We start from the raw sequence: 22,664 nt of genomic DNA, 5'->3' as shown, positions 1-22,664 counted from the left end.
GAAACTTGTGCAGGAGCTATTTACTCTTATATTAAGAAAGCCTATTGCCGAATACCTACCGTCAAATAATTCATTCTTCATTTTAGAAGTCCTGTTTATTTCCTTAGACTTCTATACTGTAAATTTGGCAACTGATAATCAACATTTTCTAAAAACTATATCATCATCCATTAGCTCCTCTAAAAGTCTGCACAAATGCAGCCTTAAGCTGCTTGTGAAAGTTTGAGTAATCAGGTTACCCCTGTAAGTTCTCAGGAAGGGAATTCCATGATTGGCCCTGCCATGGGAAAAAGCAGTACTACAGGTAATGACCAATTTACCTTCCCTTACAGATGAAACTACCAACTGATCCTCAGCAAAGCAAAGAGCTCTGGAGGGAACATAAGGCACCAGAAGTGCTTTTATGAAAGATGGACCAGCCCAATGCAGGACAGGTGGGATATAACTTTGATAAATACATAAACCAACCAACCTTAAAACAAACCCTCTGTATAACATGCAGCCAGTACAAAAAAGGGGTGATCCTATCTCTCAACTACCACCCAATAATGCACAGCGGCACTGTGTATGAACTGTAACACGCAAAGCTGGTATGCAAATAAGCCCAAGTATAGCGCATTACGCTAGTCTAGGGAATTTAGCAGAATAGCCTAAAGAACTAACCAAAAATGTGCAACTGATAAATAATGGTGCAATTGCTACAGTAAGCAAAGTTTTTAAAACACAGCAGTAAATACAACCTGAATTGTGCCTTCAAAGTCAAGCGAGAATCCATCAAAACACCTAAATTGTGCACAACAGGGGACAGAGACAGGTCTATACCACCACAGGAAAAGATCTGTAGGCTCTCAACTCCTCTGTCTCTCCCAAAGACAAGAAATGAGCTCTCAGCCAACAGTGACCTTGCTCCATATGCGTATTAAGAGTAACTAATTTCCTTGGAACTCTGCCCATCATCCCAAAACATATGGAATTGGACCCCTAAGGGCTGCAAAAGTGCAGCCAAAATTTGCAGATAGATGTTAAATAATATGACCAGCAGGGATGAACCCCTGTGGCACCCCATGATTGCAGGGTTCACAGCAGGACAAACCCCTGGAGCACAACCCTTCAGATCCCAAGAGCGGCAAATCTAGCAAGCATAATTCCATAATCCACTGTATGAAACACTACAGACACAGCTAGAGAAACTAGCAAAATAGACCTACTGGAATCCAAATACTGCTGTATAGAGTGAAATAGTGAGACCAGAAGCGTCTCAGTGCAGTGCTCATGCCCAGAATCACACTGAAAACAATCTGAAACCAAATGTTCTTCAAACATTCCTCCAACTGTTAAGCACATTTCTCAACAATTTTACTCAAAACAGCAAGCTTAAAACTGGATAATTTTCCAGACCACCACAGCTTCAAGTTCTTTATCAAAGACTGCACCACACCTGTTTCCGTGGTACTGGGTAAATTCCAGCTCTTATGAGCAGATTGTCAAAGGTAGATGTGGGCACTAGAGACCATTAGTACTGGACTAGCACCTGCATTTGCCTGTGCCCTATGATCAGAGCCGGCGAGCATATGGAACGACAAGCTTGCCAGCTCTGAGTACAAGTAGCATGCAAATGCATGCTAAGCAGGGCATTAAGTATTCCTCCACTTTGAAGCAGGAGGAGGGAGTTGCACTCTCTCCTCCTGTGAGCGCCACCTTGAAAAATGGTGGTGCCCTGTCCTGTCCGTGTATCCTGGAATGTGCCAGGCAGAGCTTAAATACCATATGAGGGATAAATTCCTTTATATGGAACTGAAGCCCCACCCAGTGCATCCCAGGATGCACTAGGAGGGCAGAGCGCCGCTATTAGCTTTGATCATCAGGGTTTGATTTCCCTACGCTGTTCCGGTGCTAATTTTAAAGTGCTGTTCAGAACAGCGTGGGGAAATTAATAATCAGCCTGCTAGTGAGGCAGTAACTTCACAAGCAGGGCCAATCCCAATATCCTCAAATGCACTTCAAACAAGCCTACATTTTTAATATGTATTTTCCTTGAGCTTAATATATTTTGGAATCAGATGGATTACCTTGCAAATCTGTCACCTTAATTTTCATATCATACGATCCTGTTAGAAGATAGTGTGCCCCAGGAGAGAAGCGAACAGAACGCACATCACTAGAATGTGGATGGTAAATCTGTACCATTCGTCCTCCTCGAATGTCATACAACATACAGCTGGAATCTTCCTGTCCTGTTGCTAGCAGACGACCACTGGGATCAACAGCTACTGAAGCAACTGCACTGCCTGCAAGACAATATCCCATTGTCAGTTACATCAAGGAAGGTTTGTACTTCAGTTCTAAGCTTTTATACTTTCTAATGCACAGCTACTGGATTATAAAAAAAAGTTGAAAATCTCTTAATTTATTTATCTCAGAAATATATAATATCAAGACTTGAAATTGGTAATACTATTTCAATTATTGTAATTCCCAGGTATACCTAGTTTGTCTTATTGTAAAACCATGCTGAGCTGTAAAAGGTACATGTGGTATATAGGAGATTTTAAATAATGTAATTTTTCCAATGGAGGCACAAAACAAGGAATTTTTAGCACAGTAAAGAAATAGGATATAGCCATATGTATCAATACATCAAAATGAAACATTTACAAAATAACTGATAGTTTAAAAAATGCTATGTGCTGCGTACAGAAGACATAGGTCACTGCTTTGGTCTTGTTAGGGCCCTTAAGATGAAGATAAATAAAAGAAAAAAAAAGTTTCTTGCACTGTTTAGTTTTAACTCATGCCTTGTCAGAAGTAGTTCGAGGAGTGGCCTAGTGGTTAGAGCACCGGTCTTGCAATCCAGAGGTGGCCAGTTTAAATCCCGCTGCTGCTCCTTGTGATCTTGGGCAAGTTACTTAACCCTCCATTGCCTCAGGTACAAACTTATTTTGTGAGCCCTCCTGGGACAGAGAGATATCCAGTGTACCTGAATGTAACTCACCTTGAGCTACTACTGAAAAAGGTGCGAGCAAAAGCTAAATAAATAAATAAGGTGAATTACATTCAGGTATGCTAAGAATTTCTCTGGCCGTGGAGGGCTTACAATCAAAAGGTTTCCTTAGCATTCCTCCAGACCAGATCAGACGAGCAGGTTATACACTTCTACCAGCAGATTGAGAAAATGAAACATCGACCTCAAAATGAAACTAAGTATTCTGTACAGCTCACTGCCAGCCAGTATTTCTCAGTTTCTGGCAGATGGTAGGTGCCTATGCAGCCCAGCTTGTGTGAGGTAGGCCATAGGGTTAGGGAATCTAGGGGGTAGCTCTAGGAGTTTTTCACCTTGCCCCTTTGGCATAAGTCTTCCTGGGTATTAAAAAAAAAAATTCTTGTCAAGCAACAGCAGCGCTGAGGACAGACTCTCAGGGCCAGATGCACTAAACTTTACGAGTCATTAACGAGCAAGTAGTAAACCCTGGCATGCACTAAATACTTTTTTCCCACGACGGGTAGCAGCTAACGCAAACGGAATGCAGATGAGCAAATTGTGTAGAAACTCTATTGAAATGAGATGCACTAAGCTTTTTCTGCTTGCCCTAATGCTGGAAAATGCTGGGAAATCTAATGAGAGGTCTGTACCTCTCGTTGGGGCTGCGCGGGCTTGGAAAACTTATAAAATGTTTAAAAAAAAAATCAGGAGGGAGCAAAAACGACCAAGTGCTCGTCAGGAGCGTCCTTTATGGATGGCCTTGCTCCCCCCCCCCCGCCCGAGGTCATCGCCGCCGCCGCCGCCGCCGCCGCTCTCCCCTGCATTCAAATCAGAACTTTACGCAGCCCCGGCCCCCCTCCCTTCCTTCCTTGAAATGACAGCTTCCCCGCCATCCTCCGGCCCCCGTGGCCCCCCCACTGCCCCTCCCCTGAGGTCGTCGCCGCCGCCGCTCCCCCCTCCGTCTGCCACCGGGCCCTCACAGCAACTCTCACCTCCGTGTGAAGGCGCTGCACCGACAACAGCTGATCGCCTCTCCAGACTTCCCTCCTTTCCTCCCTGGCCCGCCCTCGTCTGACGTAAGTTTTTTTTTTAATGTCCTTGGCATGCGCAGAGCAGCCAGCATAACGCTTGGCTGCTCTGCGCATGCTCTACCGGCCGATTATCTGACAGTTTTACGGAGGATTAGAGAATGCAAGTGAGCTGCAACGAGCAGCTCATTTGCATTCCCTTTCCTTCATGCATAGCCGTTCCCTACCGATTCGCTATGGAATTCGGTTTGGAACGGCTCTAACGACGACTTTAGTGCATCCCCCCCTCAGTTCCTAGACTTTGAGGTTTCAAACCTGGGATGGCACAAGACCCTCCCCCTCCCCTTAATTCCCAACCACAAGTTGCAGTCTGCGAGACCACAGATGTGTGTTGTGCTTCAGCTTCCCTACTTCTGGAGGGGGAACCTAAAGAGCTAATGTGAGTTAATTAAAAAGAAGTAAAAATAAAAAATGCACACAGAAGAAGAAAGTGAGACAGGTCAAACAGACCATCTCAGCATGTGGGGATGAAATTCAGACACTCCTCTCTTGCACAGTTACTGCTGCTCCTCTGCTGTCGCATGTGGCTTCAGCATGGGAGAGGGAGTGCAGTGCCCTGGACAATCCACATCAGTGCTGGACCTGCAGCCAGCATGGCACAGAAGTTTCAGGGGGAGTGGAAGGGGCTGCAGGGAACAGCGCCAAGACAGGCAAATGGTAGCAGGACTGGCTCCTGAGATGGTGGTGGTGCTGATTTCAGGAAACACAGCTGCCATTTTAAATTCGACTGCTGGCATGGAGGCTTCTCTGCGCTTAGAACCACATTTGGTGCAGAATCTGGGTGACCTGCTGGATGCTTCCTCTGGAGGAGTGGGGTTTCCTACAGAGTTTGTTTTGACCATGTATCGAGCTTTATGTATGAGGCAGCTAGGCATCAGACAGATTCCCAGGTAGAAAGAGGTACAGGCAGATATTCCATCTACTTTATCAATCTCAAAAAGGAAGCCACCTTTTCTCCTATTTTGGATCTAAAGAGGGATCCGAGTGTGCCAAAGTTTTGAATGAAAACCCTGTGTTCGGTGATCGTGCAGGCCAGTGGAATGAGTTTCTCACCTTTCTGGACTTGTCAGAAGTGTACCTGCACATTCCCATCAAGACTTGCCCATCAATGGTGCCTTTGTTTTGCTATCCTACTACACGCTCCGTTGCCAAAAGATGCCAAGAAAAGCACAATGGACTTAACCAACTACCGACCAGTCACCTCTATCCCACTCACTACAAAGTTGATGGAAGGCATAGTGACGAAGCAGCTCACGGATTATCTGACCAAACACTCAATTCTACACGAGTCACAGTCAGGATTCCGATCAAATCATAGCACCGAAACCGTACTAGTGTCTGCAATGAACTCCTTCAAAAAAACAATTGCAACCGGCAAGAACATACTCATATTACAATTCGACATGTCTAGTGCCTTCGACATGGTGGATCATGGAATACTATTACACATACTAGAATACTTCGGAATCGGAGGCCCAGTTCTCAAATGGTTTAAAGGATTCCTCACCACTAGATCCTACCAAGTTATAACGAATACTGCCAGATCACTGCCTTGGACACCAGAATGTGGAGTCCCTCAAGGATCCCCCCTTTCACCTACAATCTTCAACCTAATGATGATACCACTAGCCAAACTCTTGGCCAATCAAAACCTTAACTCCTACATATATGCCGATGACGTCACAATCTCCATCCCGTTTAAGAGTGACTTAAATGAAATAACCAACAAGATCAACCAGAGCTTCCAGATCATGCACTCATGGGCGGACTCATTCCGGTTAAAGCGCAACGCAGAAAAAACCCAATGCCTAGTTCTCACCTCCCAATACAACATAAACTACTCCACTATAACCACACCTCACTGCACACTTCCTATCTCAGAAAACCTGAAAATTCTTGGAGTCACCATTGATTGAAACCTCACACTTGATACCCATGTGAAGAACACAATGAAAAAAAATGTTCCAATCGATGTGGAAACTCAAAAGAATTAAACCTTTTTCCCAAGAAACGTCTTTCGAACCCTGGTACAGTCACTAGTAATAAGCCACTTGGACTACTGCAACGCTCTGTACACAGGCTGTAAAGAACAGACCATTAAAAAACTCCAAACAACCCAAAACACGACAGCCAGACTCATCTTTGGAAAACCTAAATATGAAAGTGCGAAGCCCCTAAGAGAGAAACTACATTGGCTCCCGCTCAAGGAACGTATTGAGTTCAAGACCTGCACAACCGTGCACAAGATCATTCACGCAGACGCCCCACTCTATATGGTAAACCTAGTGGACCTACCGCCCAGAAACACCAAAAGATCGGCCCGCAAATTCCTCAATCTGAATTTCCCCAGCTGCAAAGGAATGAAATACAAACAGGCTTATGCTACGACCTTTGCATACAAAAGCACACAGTTTTGGAATGCGTTACTCAAGGCCCTGAAAACCATGAACAATCTAACTAGCTTCCACAAAGCTCTGAAAACACACCTCTTTAACAAAGCTTACAAAAGTCACCCCAAATGATACAAATCATCCCCCAAACCACCCAAGCACACCTAAAACACTTCTCACACAACCTACCCAACATCCGCCTATCTAAATCCTCTTTTACCTCAGCTTATGATCAACTGTATTTAAATCATGTACTGACTTTATCATAACCCTACTCTGTAAGCCACATTGGGCCTGCAAAAAGGTGGGATAATGTGGGGTACAAATGCAATAAATAAAAAATAAATAAATATCCTAGTTCAGCATTGGAAATTTTGTACCTTGACATTCAGTTTGGTGACAGTGCCCAGAACTTTCTCCAAGGTGATGGTCATAGTAATTATGGCCTTGCACAAGGCAGGCATATTGGTACACCCTTAACTTGAATGATTGATTAATTTCGGTAAAGTTGGCTCAGGAGAGCATGTGAGCCACAGGGCATATGGTCCACAGATAGGTAATCAATTGCGCCAAGAGCAGGTTTTTCCCTTCAGAAGTGCTCAAATACCTAGAAGTGTACTTTGATACCAGGTAGGCTTGGGTGTTTCTAATGAAGGAAAGAACATTGAAGTTGCAGGACCAGGTTCACCTGCTGCTCAATGTGGTCAGGCGACATGCGTGGGACTACCTTTAAGTCTTAGGCTCCACGGCAGTGACTACTGAGCTAGTGTCATAGGCCAGGGCTCACATGCACTCTGTTGCACCATTCCCTTCTGTCTCAGTGGTCCCCGTAGTCTCAGGAGCTTCAGGTGTTTTTTCCTTGACTGGAGAGGCACGAGGGAGCTTGACCTGGTGATTACAGAGCTTGTACATTTGCAGGGGGGCTCCCGACAAAATCCTGGACTGGATAATGGTTATCAGGGATATAAGACTCAGCATTTGGTGTGCCCACTGCCTGGGACAGGTGGTGCAGTGATGGTAGTCCACTGAAGAGGCAGCCTGGTTGATCAACAGGTTAGAGATCCAGCTATCTGGCTGGCACTTCAAGCTTTTAAAGGCTTCACATAAAACAATTCAGCGTACATCATATCACAGCAGTGGAATACATGAATCAGCAGGAAGGAATAGAGCCCTTAGGTGGCAAAGGAGGTAGCAATGCTGTTGGCCTGGATGGAGGCACACTTGTTGATGATGTGGAAAAAGTGCAGGCATATTATATCTCTGTTGCTATCTCTTGGATCCAGGCGTGTGGAGTCTCGATCAGGAGGCCTTTTCCTTAATAATGCAGCACTGGGGCACTCCAGCACTAGATCTGATGGTGATAGCATGCAATGCAAAGGTTCCCCAATTCTTCAATCACAGGAAAGACAATCAGGCAGAAGGCATAGATACCTTAAGTCCAGCATTGACCCATAAATGGAGGAAAGGAGAAACAGGGGTGATATGATAAAGATGTTCAAATATTTGAAAGGTATTAATCCACAAAAGAACCTGTTCCGGAGACGGGAAGGCGGTAGAACTGGAGGACATGAAATGAGGTTGAAGGGGGCAGACTCAAGAAAAATGTCAGGAAGTATTTTTTCATGGAGAGAGTGATGGATACTTGGAATGCCCTCCCGCGGGAGATGGTGGAGATGAAAAAGGTAATGGAATTCAAAAATGCGTAGGATAAACATAAAGGAATTCTGTTAAGAAGGAATGGATCCTCAGAAGCTTAGCTGGTGGTGGGAAGCAGGGCTAGTGCTGGGCAGACTTCTACGGTCTGTGCCCTGAAAATGGTAGATACAAATCAAGGTCAGGTATACATATAAAATAGCACATATGAGTTTATCTTGTTGGGCAGACTGGATGGACCGTACAGGTCTTTTTCTGCCGTCACCTACTATGTTACTATGTAATTGTTCTCGTGTATGTATTTCTGTCCTGGCCTCTGTTGGGCAAGACCATTCAGAGGTTAGAAAAGCTTGGAGGCACGTGAGGATGCAAGACCTGTCTGTATTGTCTTATGGCTTGGCTCTTGAGACTGCATGCCTCCAAAAGAGACATTGCTTAGCACTAGAAAGAGGTCCACCTCCTTAGCGTTCATCTGGGTCTGGAGAATCTACAAATTACAGTGCTCAGAAAAGCAGGTGCCCTTGTGAGCATTGGTTACAAATGTGTTGGAGTTTTTGCAGGACAGTTTGGATAAAGGTTTATCTCTTATCTTCCCTTAAGGTGTAAATTTTGGCCTTAGCTTGCTACAGGGGTCCTGTACTAAATCTGGATGTCATGTTTTCTACCGGGGGAGGGGGGAGAGGAGAGGTTTAAACTTCTTAGGTCCTCAAGGCCTCCTGTGGTTCCTCCTTGGGATTTAAATCTCATCTTGTCAGTCCTGATTGGGATACCGTTCAAGCTGCTCTCGGCGGCGACCTTGAAGGATGTGACACTGAAGGCAAACTGCTTGGCAAGACAAATTTCTGAGTTGCAAGCTCTTTCATGAGGGAGTCATTCCTGGTGTTTCACAGGGAAAATACTGTCCATCCAGACAGTCTATTTCTGCTTGCCTAAGGTGGTGTCCCTTTTCCATGTGAACCAGGTGGTGGTGTTTCAGGTATGCCAAAGGCCATAATCTGGACATCGGTAGGATCCTTTGAACCTCAAGATGATGTAAGAATTTTATAGGTTGGATAGGCTTTTGTTCTCTTTGAAGGTCAAAGAAAGGGAGAAACAGCAACCAAGCTTCCATTGCAAGATGGCTGAAGGAGGCCATTGCATTGGCATATCTCAACAGGTACCACGTTCTGGCTGTGCTTAAAACACATTCCACTGGGGGGCAGGCAGCCTACTGGGCAGAGTGTGATCTGTTATCACCCCTGGATATCTGTAGGGCAGCAACTTGGGCTTTATTACATTCCTTTGCAAATCATTATCGTTTGAGATGTTCAGGCAAGACGGGATGCTAGATTTGGACAGTAGGTGCTGTCTACAAGCTTAGTGGCCCATTCCTTGTGAAGTTTACTGCTCTGGTACTTCCTGCTTGTCTGAACTGGTCTGGAGGAAAGCTAAGAAAGGAGAAATTAGATCTTACCTGCTAATTTTCTTTCCTTTAGTTCTTTCAGACCAGTTCAGAGCCCACCAGGGTTCAAGCTGCAGACATTCCATTCCATTCCAGTAGTTCAGAAACATAGGCGAAGCAACAGCAGTGCAAAAAACAAACAAACAAGAGAGACAGTCATATAGAAAGGATCAATATTTTGGCAAGACCTCTGTTTCCTTTGTGCATCTTATTTTAATATTTTCTCTACAATGTTCATGGTTAATATATAGGATGACTTGAGGGGCATACTCATCTAGCTTTGTTACTGAATATTGGCTGCCAGTGAGTTGCACAGAGTACTTATAAGTTCACTTTGAGATTGGTGTTTTAGTCTTCTTCTGCTGGTAAGAGTGCATAACCCACTAGTCTGAACTGGTCTGGAGGAGCTAAAGAAAATTAGCAGGTAAGATCTAATTTCTCTCCTTTGTACCTGAGGCAATGAAGGATTGAGCAACATACTATGTCACAATGAGCATCAGTGGGATTTGAATGTAGCTTCTCTGGTTTTCAGTCCATTGTTCTAGCCACTAGGTTACTACTCCAGCATGTATTGGGCAAACTTTCTGGTGCTTCCACAGCACCTGAAAGGGTGGCTTTGAAATTGGTTTAAACTTAGCCCCCATGTGAATGTGCTGAGGATGACTGCACTTTAGGTGTGGAAGTCTTGGTTGAGAGACACACCACTTATGAAAATCCTTGGTGCTGCTCCATTGTAACTGGACTTTTGAAGTCATTGTGCATGAAAGTGGAGGCAACATCCATACAAGTGGATCGGTAGAGTGTGAAGAGTCTGTCAATCTCCATGCAAAAAGTTGTTCTTCTCTCCTCCTATGCAAGCAGGAGTCTTTTCGAGGGACTACTTTTGAGCTCACAGACATTTTTCCAAGGTGCTTAATTCAGCCTGGTTTTTAGAGCTTGGGTGTTCTAGATATTTCTATTACACTGAGGGTTGGGTCTTAACCCCAACTATCTGCAACATCTATCACCTCCAAGCCTCCCCATGGAGGTCCACAGACCTTCGAAGACTAGGAAAAAGGTTTGGTTTTTTTTTTGTGTCACTTTAAAACATTTTTATTATGCATACAGGCCTCAAAAGCTAAAGGTGGTCCCAAGCTTCTCTGGGTCTCCAAGGGGGCCTGGAGGTCAGCAGTATACACCTGAAGAATGGTTCTGAGCAGTCTGATTTTTACCATGGATCCAGAAACATTAAGATCTTTGAAGTTAAATGATGAAATATTTTTACACCCACCAGACAGAACTTGAAAAGGACTTAAAATTTTAGCGCTTTGTCACCTTCTGATTATTTATCCACTCCTCCCCTCTCCCTTGAGTCTGTCACTGAATGCTTTTCATGTTTCACTATATATAATTTTTTTCATACTGTCATCTTTTGCTACTAAGCAACCTGAAAAAGGGACTGTACCTTCAAAAGCTTGTCAAAAAATGTATTGCCCAATAAAAAGATATCACCTTATTGTCCTTTATGTTTAAAAGTAATAAATAGAAGTAAAAGAATAAAGTGGACTAATACAGCAATCACACTTACTCATCAGGGAAAAGAAATATATTTACATTTCTTAACAAGTAAATCCTGTTATAGGTAGAAGCCACTATTACCCAGAATAGTGGGAGAGGAAGAAGCGACAATCCCTCTGTATAAATTGGTGTGATATAGGAAGAAATCTAATACATGGGACATGAATAAAACAATTTACCAATATTTTTAGTTTTAAACAAATGTTTTAGTAGCAGCACTCAACTTTCACATGGTTGGTTTCAGATAAATTATAAGAAAATAATAAAAACCCTGATGACAAACAAGAACATTAAAATCAGTATCAGTCACAAGAATAGAAAATACACATTTGTTTCAAGACTAGAAATAGTGTTAATCAATTTTTATATACAGCTACAAAAATGCTCTTACCAGTTCCATGAAACATTGTTCCAACAACACGAACACAACTTGGTACACGCAGATCCCAAAATCTAACAGTCTTGTCTTGGGAACCAGATGCAATCATCCATCCACTCCAAGTATACAATGCTAATATGTGACCTGAATGGAAAAGTATTTTTTTATTGCAACATGATTATTATTACAGTTGATCAAAATATCAGATTATTCCATGTGAGGTTAAGACAGAGGCTGGGTGTGCTGTTCATTGTCTGCATATAAAATACGCACTTCTCTATATTCAAGAGTGGGCAAACCTTATGGCTGTGCCTAAATGATGGTCCACTCTGTCCTCAGAGCACCAGTAAATAAGAACAGAGACTTGCATCCCAACCTGACCAGCAGAAATGTTATTACTTTTGCAAGCCAACAGGTGTCACGTTCTCGCATGAGTACTAGACATAAGTGATACAGCACTTCTACCTTAAATGTGAAAATTGTAACTTGGAGCAGCATTTTAGCATCAGATTTTTTTGGAGTTTGGGGAAACAATGTAAAATGCAGATTTTAGTATAATTATGAGAAAAGTAATACCTACAAAATAAAGAAAGCAGAAACTGATGTCTATTCTAGTCCTCTAATTTTCTGAATGCTCGTATTGGAATCCTTTGAATTGATGTGGCATAACTACAGCCAAACTGGAGAAAGCAGATCTCCTACCCATGATCAACAGTTACTTACCAGTATGACCACTCAGTGCATGCAGACCTTGCCCTCGTTGACAGTCAGTTGTATAGATATTACAGTCACCTGCTCCTGCACTTATTAAAATGGCTCCTCCACTTTCTGGACCTTCCATAAAAGCAAGATCTCTAATTGTCCCATCATGCATACTGAACTCAAGATCTGGGCCTGTAAGAATTGAAACCAGAAAACAAATTGTAAAAAAATTTTTTTTTTTGCAAACATTTCTAATGCTTTCATTTATGCCAATTAAATGTTCACTGTGAAGCATCACATTTCCAGCATATCATCATCAACTGGAACTTTTAATAAAAAGAAGAAAATGAGGTCTGGCAGCAAATAAATCTGTTGTCATTCTGTTATTTGGGTACTGGGCATCTCAAGGAAAATGTTTGTTCCACGTGGAACAAAAAACTCTTAATATATCTGACTAAACATTCCAGGAATTATTTTATAAGCACTTGAGAATATAGAACATGCTCAGGTAGGTATATATAAAAAAAATTCTAGTTAGTACATGTGTATAAAAGTAGGCACTTAAAAACATTGCACCTACTCTTTATGTGACATATATGTAGGTGTTGCCAGCAGGGGAAAGATTGTAGGATTGACACTTGTGTATGTATTTCTAAAATACTAGTAAAAAAGGCCCGTTTCGTAAACAAATGAAACAGGTGCTAGCAAGGTTTTAGAGAGAGTGAGAGTGTGTGTATGTATGTATGTGTGTGTGTGTATGCCCTCCGTGTTCGTTGTTTGTGTGGAGAGCAGAGATCTATATGGTGCATAGCTAAGCTAAGGACGTATTCTTGACTGCAGTGTTTGTTTTTCGCGGGTTTTTGTTGTATGCTACTTCTTAGCAGTCAGATTTTTGTTGAATAGCGATTTTGTGTTCTGGTAGGGGCGTTTTGTCAGGGGGAAGCACATACTGTGATCTTAAGCATGGCGTTTTGTCAGGGGAAAGCACATATTGGAATCGGCTTCCTGCGAGGTTCGTCGTCTCCTTGTTGTTCTGGAAGTGCTCGGTTTTGTTCTTCCTTCTGCTCCCTTGTTCCGTAGCATTGTTTCGTGATTGGTCCTTTTAGCGTTGCTGTTGACGTTGCGTAGCAACTGTGTGCTCCATGTTTTCATTGGTCCGCGATGTGTCTCACGTCACGTACCGTTGCTTAGTAATGGGATCGCAATGCGAATGGTTGAGTGTCATTGGTCCGCCCCCAACATCATGACGTTTGGCGCGGGGGGGGGGCGGGGCAAACACTCATGGGCGAATTCTGGGTTTCACCACCATGCAGTTAGAATGTTGGGACTTGTGGAGGCTTCAGAACGTTGGAGGTGCGTTTTATATAGAGAGATATACCTACGTATCAATTTCTACCAGCACAAAATCATTCCTGACATGGAGCAAAAGGAGAAGTAATTTTTTAAAAATGCACATAAGTGCATATGTTGCCTTTGTAGAATAGGTGAATAAGAGTGGCCTAGTGGTTAGAGCACCGGTCTTGCAATCCAGAGGTGGCCGGTTCAAATCCCGCTGCTGCTCTTTGTGATCTTGGGCAAGTCACTTAACCCTCCATTGCCTCAGGTACAAACTCAGATTGTGAGCCCTCCTGGGACAGAGAAATAGCCAGTGTACCTTAATGTAACTCACCTTGAGCTACTACTGAAAAAGGTGTGAGCAAAATCTAAATAAATAAATAATATGTGCCTTTCCTGTCTAAATGCCTACCCTCTTATTTTTATAATAGTTTTAGTGCTCACTCCAGCTCCATTCACAACAACATTGTTTTTTGGGGTTTTTTTTAATAGCGATGTCAGAATAAAAGATAAACCCAAGATTTTTGTTTAGGGTGAGATTAATTTACAAAGCCATGTAATAAATAGTGAAGGTGAGACAAATCTGAACAGCCTTCTTAGGATGGGGAGTCCTAATCAAGAACATCCAACATCTTGGCCCTGGGCTCATCCTCAGTTTCCAAATTAAACAGGATGGCCTCAGCCATCTCCCTTAGAAAGCTGACAAAATAGTTCCTCTGGGGAAGACCTTCTCCTTTCCTGTGGTGGAGATGGGTCTGAAGGTAGACCAAGGGATTTCTCCCTCGACTCTGGTTCCACATCAGACCCAAGGAGCAGAATGTATATGACTCAGCAAAGTACTCCTCATGGGATGTCCAAGTCCATACCTGCCTCCAACCGCTGGACGTACGACCAGGATCTGGGTGAGAGCACAAAGGCATGGGTCCTCTTGGACTCCGGAGTTGCTTTCTCCCCTGATTAGGCTACAAAGGAACACCGCACTGGTCGGTGCTGAGTCTAACACCACGAGCATCAACAAACACCCAACAGGCACAGCATGGGTCTACAAGATAGGCTGGAGGGGCACCATAGCCCTTGGTAAGGCAAGGCCAGCGCTGGTGCCAATGCAGAGACAGCCTGTGAAGATATAGGAGCCAAATCAGAGGCAAAGGTCCCGGTTTCAGGGTGACTGGCACACTGACACCACTTCCATGGAGGGGGAGCAATCCTCAAGGTGTTAACACTTCTTGGGAACCAGTGACATTGGTATCCTGGAGCTCCTAACACTCTGCTTCAATGAGGACCAATGCTGATGCTTCTTTGCTTTTGCTCAATATCCAACATTGGGATGGAGCGGAATGCTCACGAGTCCTTGGTGTTGGGTCTGATGATACTCAGCCCGAGCAGGCACTACAGGCACCCATCGAGGCAGTTGGAGACGACCTTAATGTCGATGCATCTCCGGTGTCCAGTATAGCTCCTAAAGCCATAGAGACCAATGCTTTTGATGCCGATGGACCAGACTTTGGTGTGAAAACGTCTCACAAGTAGGGCTTCCCAACCTTTCTGAGTTCTCTTCTGCATATGAGCACAAAGAGAACAGTAAGAGGACTTCTGGTCAAGCCCCACATGGGATAGGCACATGTTGTGAGGATCAGTCACGGGCATGGTCCTACCAAAATCTGTGCACCTCTTAAACCCACTGGATGGCTTCTGGGACATCACGGGAAAGACAGCCATTGCAAAATCCGATTGCTCAATTGTAAATGCTACTTTTTTTTTTCCCTAAGAGAAAAGAAAGACTTGGCTGGGTGCTAAGGGCTAAGGAGGCTGCGAACTGCGGAAAAAGAAAAACTTGAGAACAAAAATACTAAGAAAAATAAACTGAGACTAACTAAAGAAAATAAAATGGGTCCCACACTACTCACAGAAACTGACAGAGACAGGAATGCAAAACAAAAGACTGTGAAGAGAACGGCACTGGTGCCAAGTCTACCCCTTGAAGCTTCATATTATGTCCCCTTGTTCAATAGCTTCCTTTCCACTGCAAACAGTGTTTGTTGAGTACTATTAAAGTCTTTCACGTATTTAAATGTCTGTGTCGTCTCCCTTTCTCTCCTCTAGGGTAAACAGTTAGATCCTCGTGTGTGGTGTGTGTGTGGTGTGTGTGTGTGGTGTGGTGTGGTGTGTGTGTGGTGTGTGTGTGTGTGTGGTGTGTGTGTGGTGTGTGTGTGGTGTGTGTGTGGTGTGTGTGGTGTGTGTGGTGTGTGTGTGTGTGTGGTGTGTGTGTGGTGTGTGTGTGTGTGTGGTGTGTGTGTGTGTGTGGTGTGTGTGTGTGTGTGGTGTGTGTGTGGTGTGTGTGTGGTGTGTGGTGTGTGTGTGTGTGTGGTGTGTGGTGTGTGGTGTGTGGTGTGTGGTGTGTGTGTGTGTGTGTGTGTGTGTGTGTGTGTGTGTGTGTCTGTGTGTTCCACAGTATTTTGGCCACCTCTCTCTGGATCAATTCCAACCTATCTCTATCCTTTTTCACATACAGAACTGAACACAGTATTCTAAGCGATTCCTATGATGATTTAACAAACAGTTTTCACAGCTAGCAAAGAGCTCAGTTTTCCACAGCTTCAATATAGCTACTAAAACTTTTTCACATATATTGTATATATTACCTGTTGCATTGCATGTCTCTGCATTAAAAGGAAGTACCTTCACGTATTTGTCATTAGAGCCGGTAGCCAGCAACTGTCCACAAGGACTCCAGGCAACACAGTAAATGGATCCTTTGTGATGTTTGTTTCTCTTGAAACGCACCACTGGTTGTTTTGAGGAGTCACTGCAAACACACATACACACACACACAAATATATATTTTACAACATGACAGCTGATGTTTTCAGTCTGTATTTTTCTTAAAATGATTGTAATCAAGAACAATGTTTCTCAAGCCAATCCTAGAGTACCCTGTAACCAGGCTGGTTTTCAGGATATCCATAATTAATATGCATGAGATGGAGAAATTAGATATTACTTGCTAATGTTATGTTAGTCCCACCAGACCAGTCCAGAACCCGTGGCTGTGTGCAATCAGCAGACGCAGAACAAAAAAAGTTTATCTGATTTGCCCCTTAAGGGTACCGTGCAAGCTCAAGATATCCAGTACTTTGACTGGCAAAGCAATGGGCCATGCAATATCCTCTCTGTTTGATCATCATATTGTAACTATATTGTTTTTAAAATGATCTTGCAAGATAACCTGGAGAAGAAATAAAACCTGAAAGGTAATTTGAAGAACACATCTAATTAAATTAAGACATGATAGTGTGGGCCTCTGGACTGGTCCAGTGGGAGTAAAGGGAAGAAAATTAGTGTCCTCAAAAGACCAGCCTAGAACCTGTGGGATGTAGCAAACTAGTCCTTAAAATGGGCAGAGCTAGATTAAAGCAAACACAAACTTAGAGCCAGTGGTGTGCTGAAGTTGGCTCGCACCAGCTCACGAGAGCCGGTTGTTAATATTTTATGAATTTTGCAAGCCAGTTGTTCAGCACTCCAAAGCACATCCCATGGTAAGAAGAAGAGGGAGGAAGTGAACTGCTGTACAGCAGGTCACTTCCTCCTCCTGCGCCAGCTTAGACCAGACTGTTTATGTGAACCATGAGCTTGCAATTCACATAAACAGTTGCATCTAAGTCAGCAGAGGAGAAAGAAGTGACTTATTGTGAGATCACTTCCTCTTGCACCCTCCTCTAAAGGCAGGTTCTGCTCATAGACACCCAGTATAAGAGGCCTCCCCAGCCCCAACTGTAACCAGGGCTGGCGTTAGTGGGGGGGGGGGGGGTGGAGCAAACAGTGCAACTGCCCTGCCTGGGCCCCAAAGCTTCAAGGGGCCCCCGTTACATTTAGCCCACCAGTGAAATCTTCAGGCGATGCAGCACAAATCAATTTACATGTGACTATCCTGGTGTGGTGGTCCATAGCAATGAAAGGGAGGAAAGAGGAACTTGAGAAAGCCAGAGAACCGAAGCCAAGGCAACACGGGAGGCAGGGAGGGAGGACACCTCCACCCTGCGTTGCCTCAACTTCAGTTCTCTGGCTTCCTCCTGTAGTAGCCACTACCCCTGGCCAAGTTTTCTCAGTCAAGGAAGCATTTCTGAAAGAGAGAGAGAGAGAGAGGAAAAAAAAAGGCTCAGGGAAAAACTGCAGCTCTAGAGGGGACCTGCACTGACAGTAGCTCCTGCTCTCCATAGGCAGGGCGAGAGAGAGCTTCAATGATCTTCTGCCCAGGGCCAGGGGGAGGGGAGACTCTGGCTGCAGTAAGAGGGGGCGGCAGCTCTTCCTCCCTCCCCTTTCTTCTGCTTCTCACACGCTTTCCCAAGAGTTTAAGGTGCTGCTGTTTCTACTGCAGGATTTGTTTTCTCCCTCTCCTGGGTCTCCCAAAGAATAAAATTACTTTTAGGCTTACTAACAGTGTACTTGTTTTACCTGAAGGCTGCAGGGGATTTCAATGGAAAGTAAGGCACTGCTTTTGGAACATTTGCTGCTTCCATAGGACACAGTGTGTGCCCTTGCTAATGCTTGCAGGGAGTCTCGGGAGGGGAGAGAAGTACACCATTTAAAAACCTAGGGGGGGTGGTAAGTATCCCCCCTTCCAGGTATGCCCCGTGAATAGGGCAGAGATTGGAGGGTTGAAAGGTGAGGACATTAGACTAGGATTCACTAGTTCTATTTGACCAGTAGTCTGTCTGGTGTCTCTCTGTGATTTCACAAGTTTAAGCAGCTATGGGAAACAGTTTTCTGCTCACGCTGATCTATAAAAAGTGACACTTATTAATATAAACAGCTGTGCCTCCGTTCATAACACATCTTAGCAGTCCACTTTGAAATTCAAAATACTCATGCCTTCCTCCTTCATTCACCCACAGGCACAACACTACAATGTGCCCAGCATTTCAAAGCCAACAAGCCAGTGCAGTCCAGTGGGAAGTTTAAGACTAGGGGTGGTTTCGGAGTGCTTCTTGCATGTGCTGTGCTGCAGCCTGATTGGTTAGTTCAGCAGCAGAGCGGGCTAAAGTAGCTGCAAAGCAAGCAAAAAAGTACTACAAGAGAAAGATCCAGTACAAGAGTTGTCATATGGAGTTAAGGGCAAGAAGACTAAAGCCTAAGGAAGTCCTGCTGTGCCACAATGCTACTGACAGAGTATGCCTATGTCCCTGTATATTGGTGCCCTGGGCCCTCCGAAGCAGGATTATTCCACAGCTGAAGGTAATTTTGTTTAAGGCTACCATCACCCCTTCCATCCCTTTTATCTCACATACATGATTAGAAAAATTAAATGGCCAGACAACAAAGGTAGAGAAAATAATGTTATTGTTAATTTAGGGTGAAGTAGTGTTGTCGTGCTGTTAGTTCAATTTAAAGGTTAATAAATTTAATTAAAAGAAAAAACAAAATAACGTGATTCCTTTTCATTGGACTAATTCAATACACTTTTTCAGAAGCCAAACCCTGACATGAGGAAGGTGCCTCTAAATTAAAGCTAGTCAAAAATGAATCCGTTCAATAAAAAGTAATCATCTTATTTTCCATTTTATGTCTGTTAATTTGTAATGTAGTGATTGATTGAATATTTTGACACCCAACAAACAGGACTTAATAAGGATCTGGGTTTTCTAACTCATTATAAAACATAAAGCTGTATTTCTCTGTTTATTACCCTCCTCTCACCTACCAACACCCATTCTGTTAGAATATCAATGAAATGCTTTGATGTCCCCATGCATACCCCCACCCTCCCACTCTGTCAGACAGTCAAAGTAATGCTTTGATGTTTCTCTCATATATACTATCTGCTACCTCATTTGCTTATTTCCGATCTGAGGAAGAAGGGCAACCTTCGAAAGCTAATCAAGAAATGTATTAAGTTATGTCCAATAAAAAAGGTATCATCTTATTTTCTTTTCCATGTTTTATTTTGTTTGATTTCTAATGTAGTGATTGGAATGTATCAGTTTTTGAAAATTACATCTGTTGTCTTTACAGTTAGCACAGTACATTGGGACATGCATCACTATTTCTCATTCTTTGATGCTGCACTATATACAGAGTCTGGCTTCCTGGGAATTCAGTTAATTTTTTGTCTACTTATTTCTATACTTGGTGATGCTCTATCTATGTTCTTCAAGTGTGAAAAAGGCATTGAATGATCAGTTCTAATCCATTAGTTTTCCCAATAAGTGTATTGATGTTCTACGCTCACTGCGATGTTTACAGTGCTGCCTTTTCCTAAGTACACCCTTGTTGTGTGACTCCTGGAAGTTAGTGCTATATGGTATGGTAGAATTGTCATATAGGTCTTTAGAGACTTTTGTAAGGTGAGTGTGCAATGGGGGATTGGAGGCAGAGTAAAGGGATGAATGAATCACATGCAGGTGGATGGGATTGGGGGCAGAGTAAAATGGTGAATGTGCCATGGGGAGGGTTGGTTGGGAGCACAGTAAAAGGGTGAATGTGCCATGGGGGGGGTCCCTTTCTGCTGAGCAAGGCAAGGAAGGGAAGTGACAATCTTGGTGTCCTAGGTGTTTTTTTCGGTTTGAGAGAGAGAGAGAGAGAGAGAGAGAGAGAGACTGTTAACTTTTTACCAGTACACCACTGCTTAGAGCCCAAAATGTTTGGGCCCTGCAAATCTCTGGATTTTTTTCAGACTCCTACAGCTTTATAGAGCAACTGTCTTAAAGCTAGAAGGAAGGTTAAAGTGTCTAGATATTTTCAGAGTTTGGCCCTTCATTGCTATCCAATCATCTCCACTTCCAGTGCAGAGACTGTGGCAGGATCCTGCCAATGGGAAGGTTGCTATAGTCACAGGAAGGAGAGGCTGAGCTACAAGTGCTTGGGGGTTGGGGTAGGGTTACCATATTTGCTCCCTCAAAAAAAGAGGACACACGTCCTGCCCCGCCCCTGCCCCCACCACACCCCCTGTCACAGACCACCCCACCCCTTTCACACCCCCTAAGGGTGTCCTATCCTCCCCTCCCCTTACTGTACTGCCCTGGTGGTCTAGTGACCTCTTTGTGGTAAGAAAGAGCCCCCTCATTCCTGCCTGGAGTGGCTGCAGAGTATCCTGCTGCCTCCCATACCGGTGCCAATTCAAAATGGCTGCCGTGACCTTGCAAGACTTCTGCAGAAGTCTTGCGAGGCCCACTCTTGAACTCTCAGCAGCCATTTTGAATGAGCACTGGGACCGAAGGCAGCAAGAGACAGTTTGCAGCCACTCCGAGCAGGAAAGAGGGGGCTCTTTCCTGCCCCAAAGAGGTCACTAGATCACAGGGCAGTACAGTAAGGTAAGGGGAGGAGAGGATAGGATACCCCTAGGCTTGGACAGGACACCCCCCCTTTCTCTATTTCGGTGGATGGCACTCTCATTCTTACTGTCTCATCTGCTCGTAATGTAATGGTATCAGTTTATTACTGAAATATGTAGCATATTTGCTGGATTATATATACACCAATATATTTGTGTATCTTTTAAAAATATATATTTGACACGGCAGCAGAGAGAATAGTTTCATTTCAAGCCCCTCTCTCTCCATTCCTTTTTCTGGGAACTTCTGAGAGCAGGGATAGTTAACTACAAACACTTAAACACAAAAGAGCTTCCTCTGCCCTCCCACCTAACAAAGGCATGACTAAGGTGGGCACCACCTGAATAAAACAAAAGAACTCAGAGGAAGCATAAACAGGACATTTGCTTGTCAAAGGTATACCTGCCCCTCCCATCAGCTTCCAGACATGTGCAGAAAGGAAGGACTTGTAATGTGTATCTGCCCCAGAGACTGAACAGGACATCAAAAGACATTTGCCAGCAAAATCCAGACTGTAAGTCTCGTGATGTCATAAGACATGAGACCAAGATACCACAATGCTTTGCAAATGCTCAAGGGTCGTGTGGAAACCAGGACAAAGATCCACATGGCATATCCTCCTGCAGCTTGCAAGATATAAAAGGACAAGCTGTTTCCCAAGACTGAGATTCTCATCAACTGCCAGCAACTCAGATTTCTCTTCAGCTGCAAGCAACTCAGATCCATTCACTGCAGAAGCCCTCTTGAAACCTGCCTCCTCTTGAACCTGCTCCTCTTGGGACCTGCTGATGCCTTGTTCCTGAAACATGTGCTCATCAATCAGCTGGACCACAGCACGCTTGTAACAAGGACTTGTAAGTTAACCTACCTGCTACTTTGTTCTATTTTATGCACAGATTACCTGTAAAGATTTCTTAAAACCTACCTCTCGTGTGCAATTGTATATTAAATCAACCTTTTTGAAGCTAAAAATACGGTCTCTTTGTGTTCTGAGTATATTGAAGCTATATATACTTAATTTATTTAATTTATTGCAATTATCACCTTTGGTGATTGGTGGAGAAATTAATATCCTAAAACTTATAAATACAGCACCTGCTCTTAAATTATAAGCAGTGGCGAGTTGCTCTAGAGCTATTTTCCCCAAAATAAATCATTTCTTGTAACATATTAATTGGTGGAGAACATGGGCAGGTATTCTGTGCGAGTAGAATGAGGTAAATAGGTAAATTATATTTTTGTATTTTGCTGCTTTATAGAGAACTGAGTATCAGGTTTCATTAATTAAATTTCCGATTGATAAACTGATAAGGTTTTCAGGTATTCAGAATGCTGTGCTGGATGGATGTTTGGTCTTATTTAGGTACTTACGCACTCATGTACTTTATGTATCTCATAATCAAATCTTTAGGCATGCTCTGGCATAAAATAAAAAACAATTTTGCAGTTTCTTTTGAGAAGGACATAGATAACCCCACTTTGCCTAAGCAATGCGTACAATCCTCTGGCCCTAATCCTTGGACCCGTAATGTAACTGATGATATTTCCATCCTCTCTGATATTGAAACAAAATGTGATTTATATTCAATTAAGGAAGGGAGCAAGAGAATTTCTGCATGCACTTGGTTAATGTGGACCATATATAAGAAAGCCTTAAGGGAACATGCAGAATTGAATGAGAAATTACTAGCCAAAGAGAGAGAATGTATGCAGATAGAGAATGAAAAGGAGTTCTTAATCACAATGACTAGTTGCTTAAGTTATCAAGTAGATTCTCTTAAACAGCAAGTCCAACAGCAGGTAGCCCAAGA

At 43.5% G+C, this 22,664-nt stretch overlaps 1 protein-coding gene across 1 annotated transcript in view; it reads right to left on the bottom strand.

Annotated features, from left to right (window-relative positions):
- Positions 1–22,664, bottom strand: part of WDR47 (WD repeat domain 47) — a 121,902-nt gene that overhangs the window by 2,216 nt on the left and 97,022 nt on the right. Inside the window, exons 11-14 of the mRNA XM_030206722.1 lie at positions 16,168–16,331; positions 12,212–12,382; positions 11,501–11,632; positions 2,070–2,288 (exon numbers count right to left, since the gene is read on the bottom strand). Coding sequence (XP_030062582.1) covers positions 2,070–2,288; positions 11,501–11,632; positions 12,212–12,382; positions 16,168–16,331 — 686 coding nt within the window. The remainder of the gene's footprint in view (positions 1–2,069; positions 2,289–11,500; positions 11,633–12,211; positions 12,383–16,167; positions 16,332–22,664) is intronic.

This window comes from Microcaecilia unicolor, chromosome 6 (genome assembly GCF_901765095.1).
Source record: "Microcaecilia unicolor chromosome 6, aMicUni1.1, whole genome shotgun sequence".
NCBI classification, from domain to species: Eukaryota; Metazoa; Chordata; class Amphibia; order Gymnophiona; family Siphonopidae; genus Microcaecilia; species Microcaecilia unicolor.
Note: the sequence above shows the minus strand (reverse complement) of the source record. Positions and strands in the feature narration are given on the sequence as shown.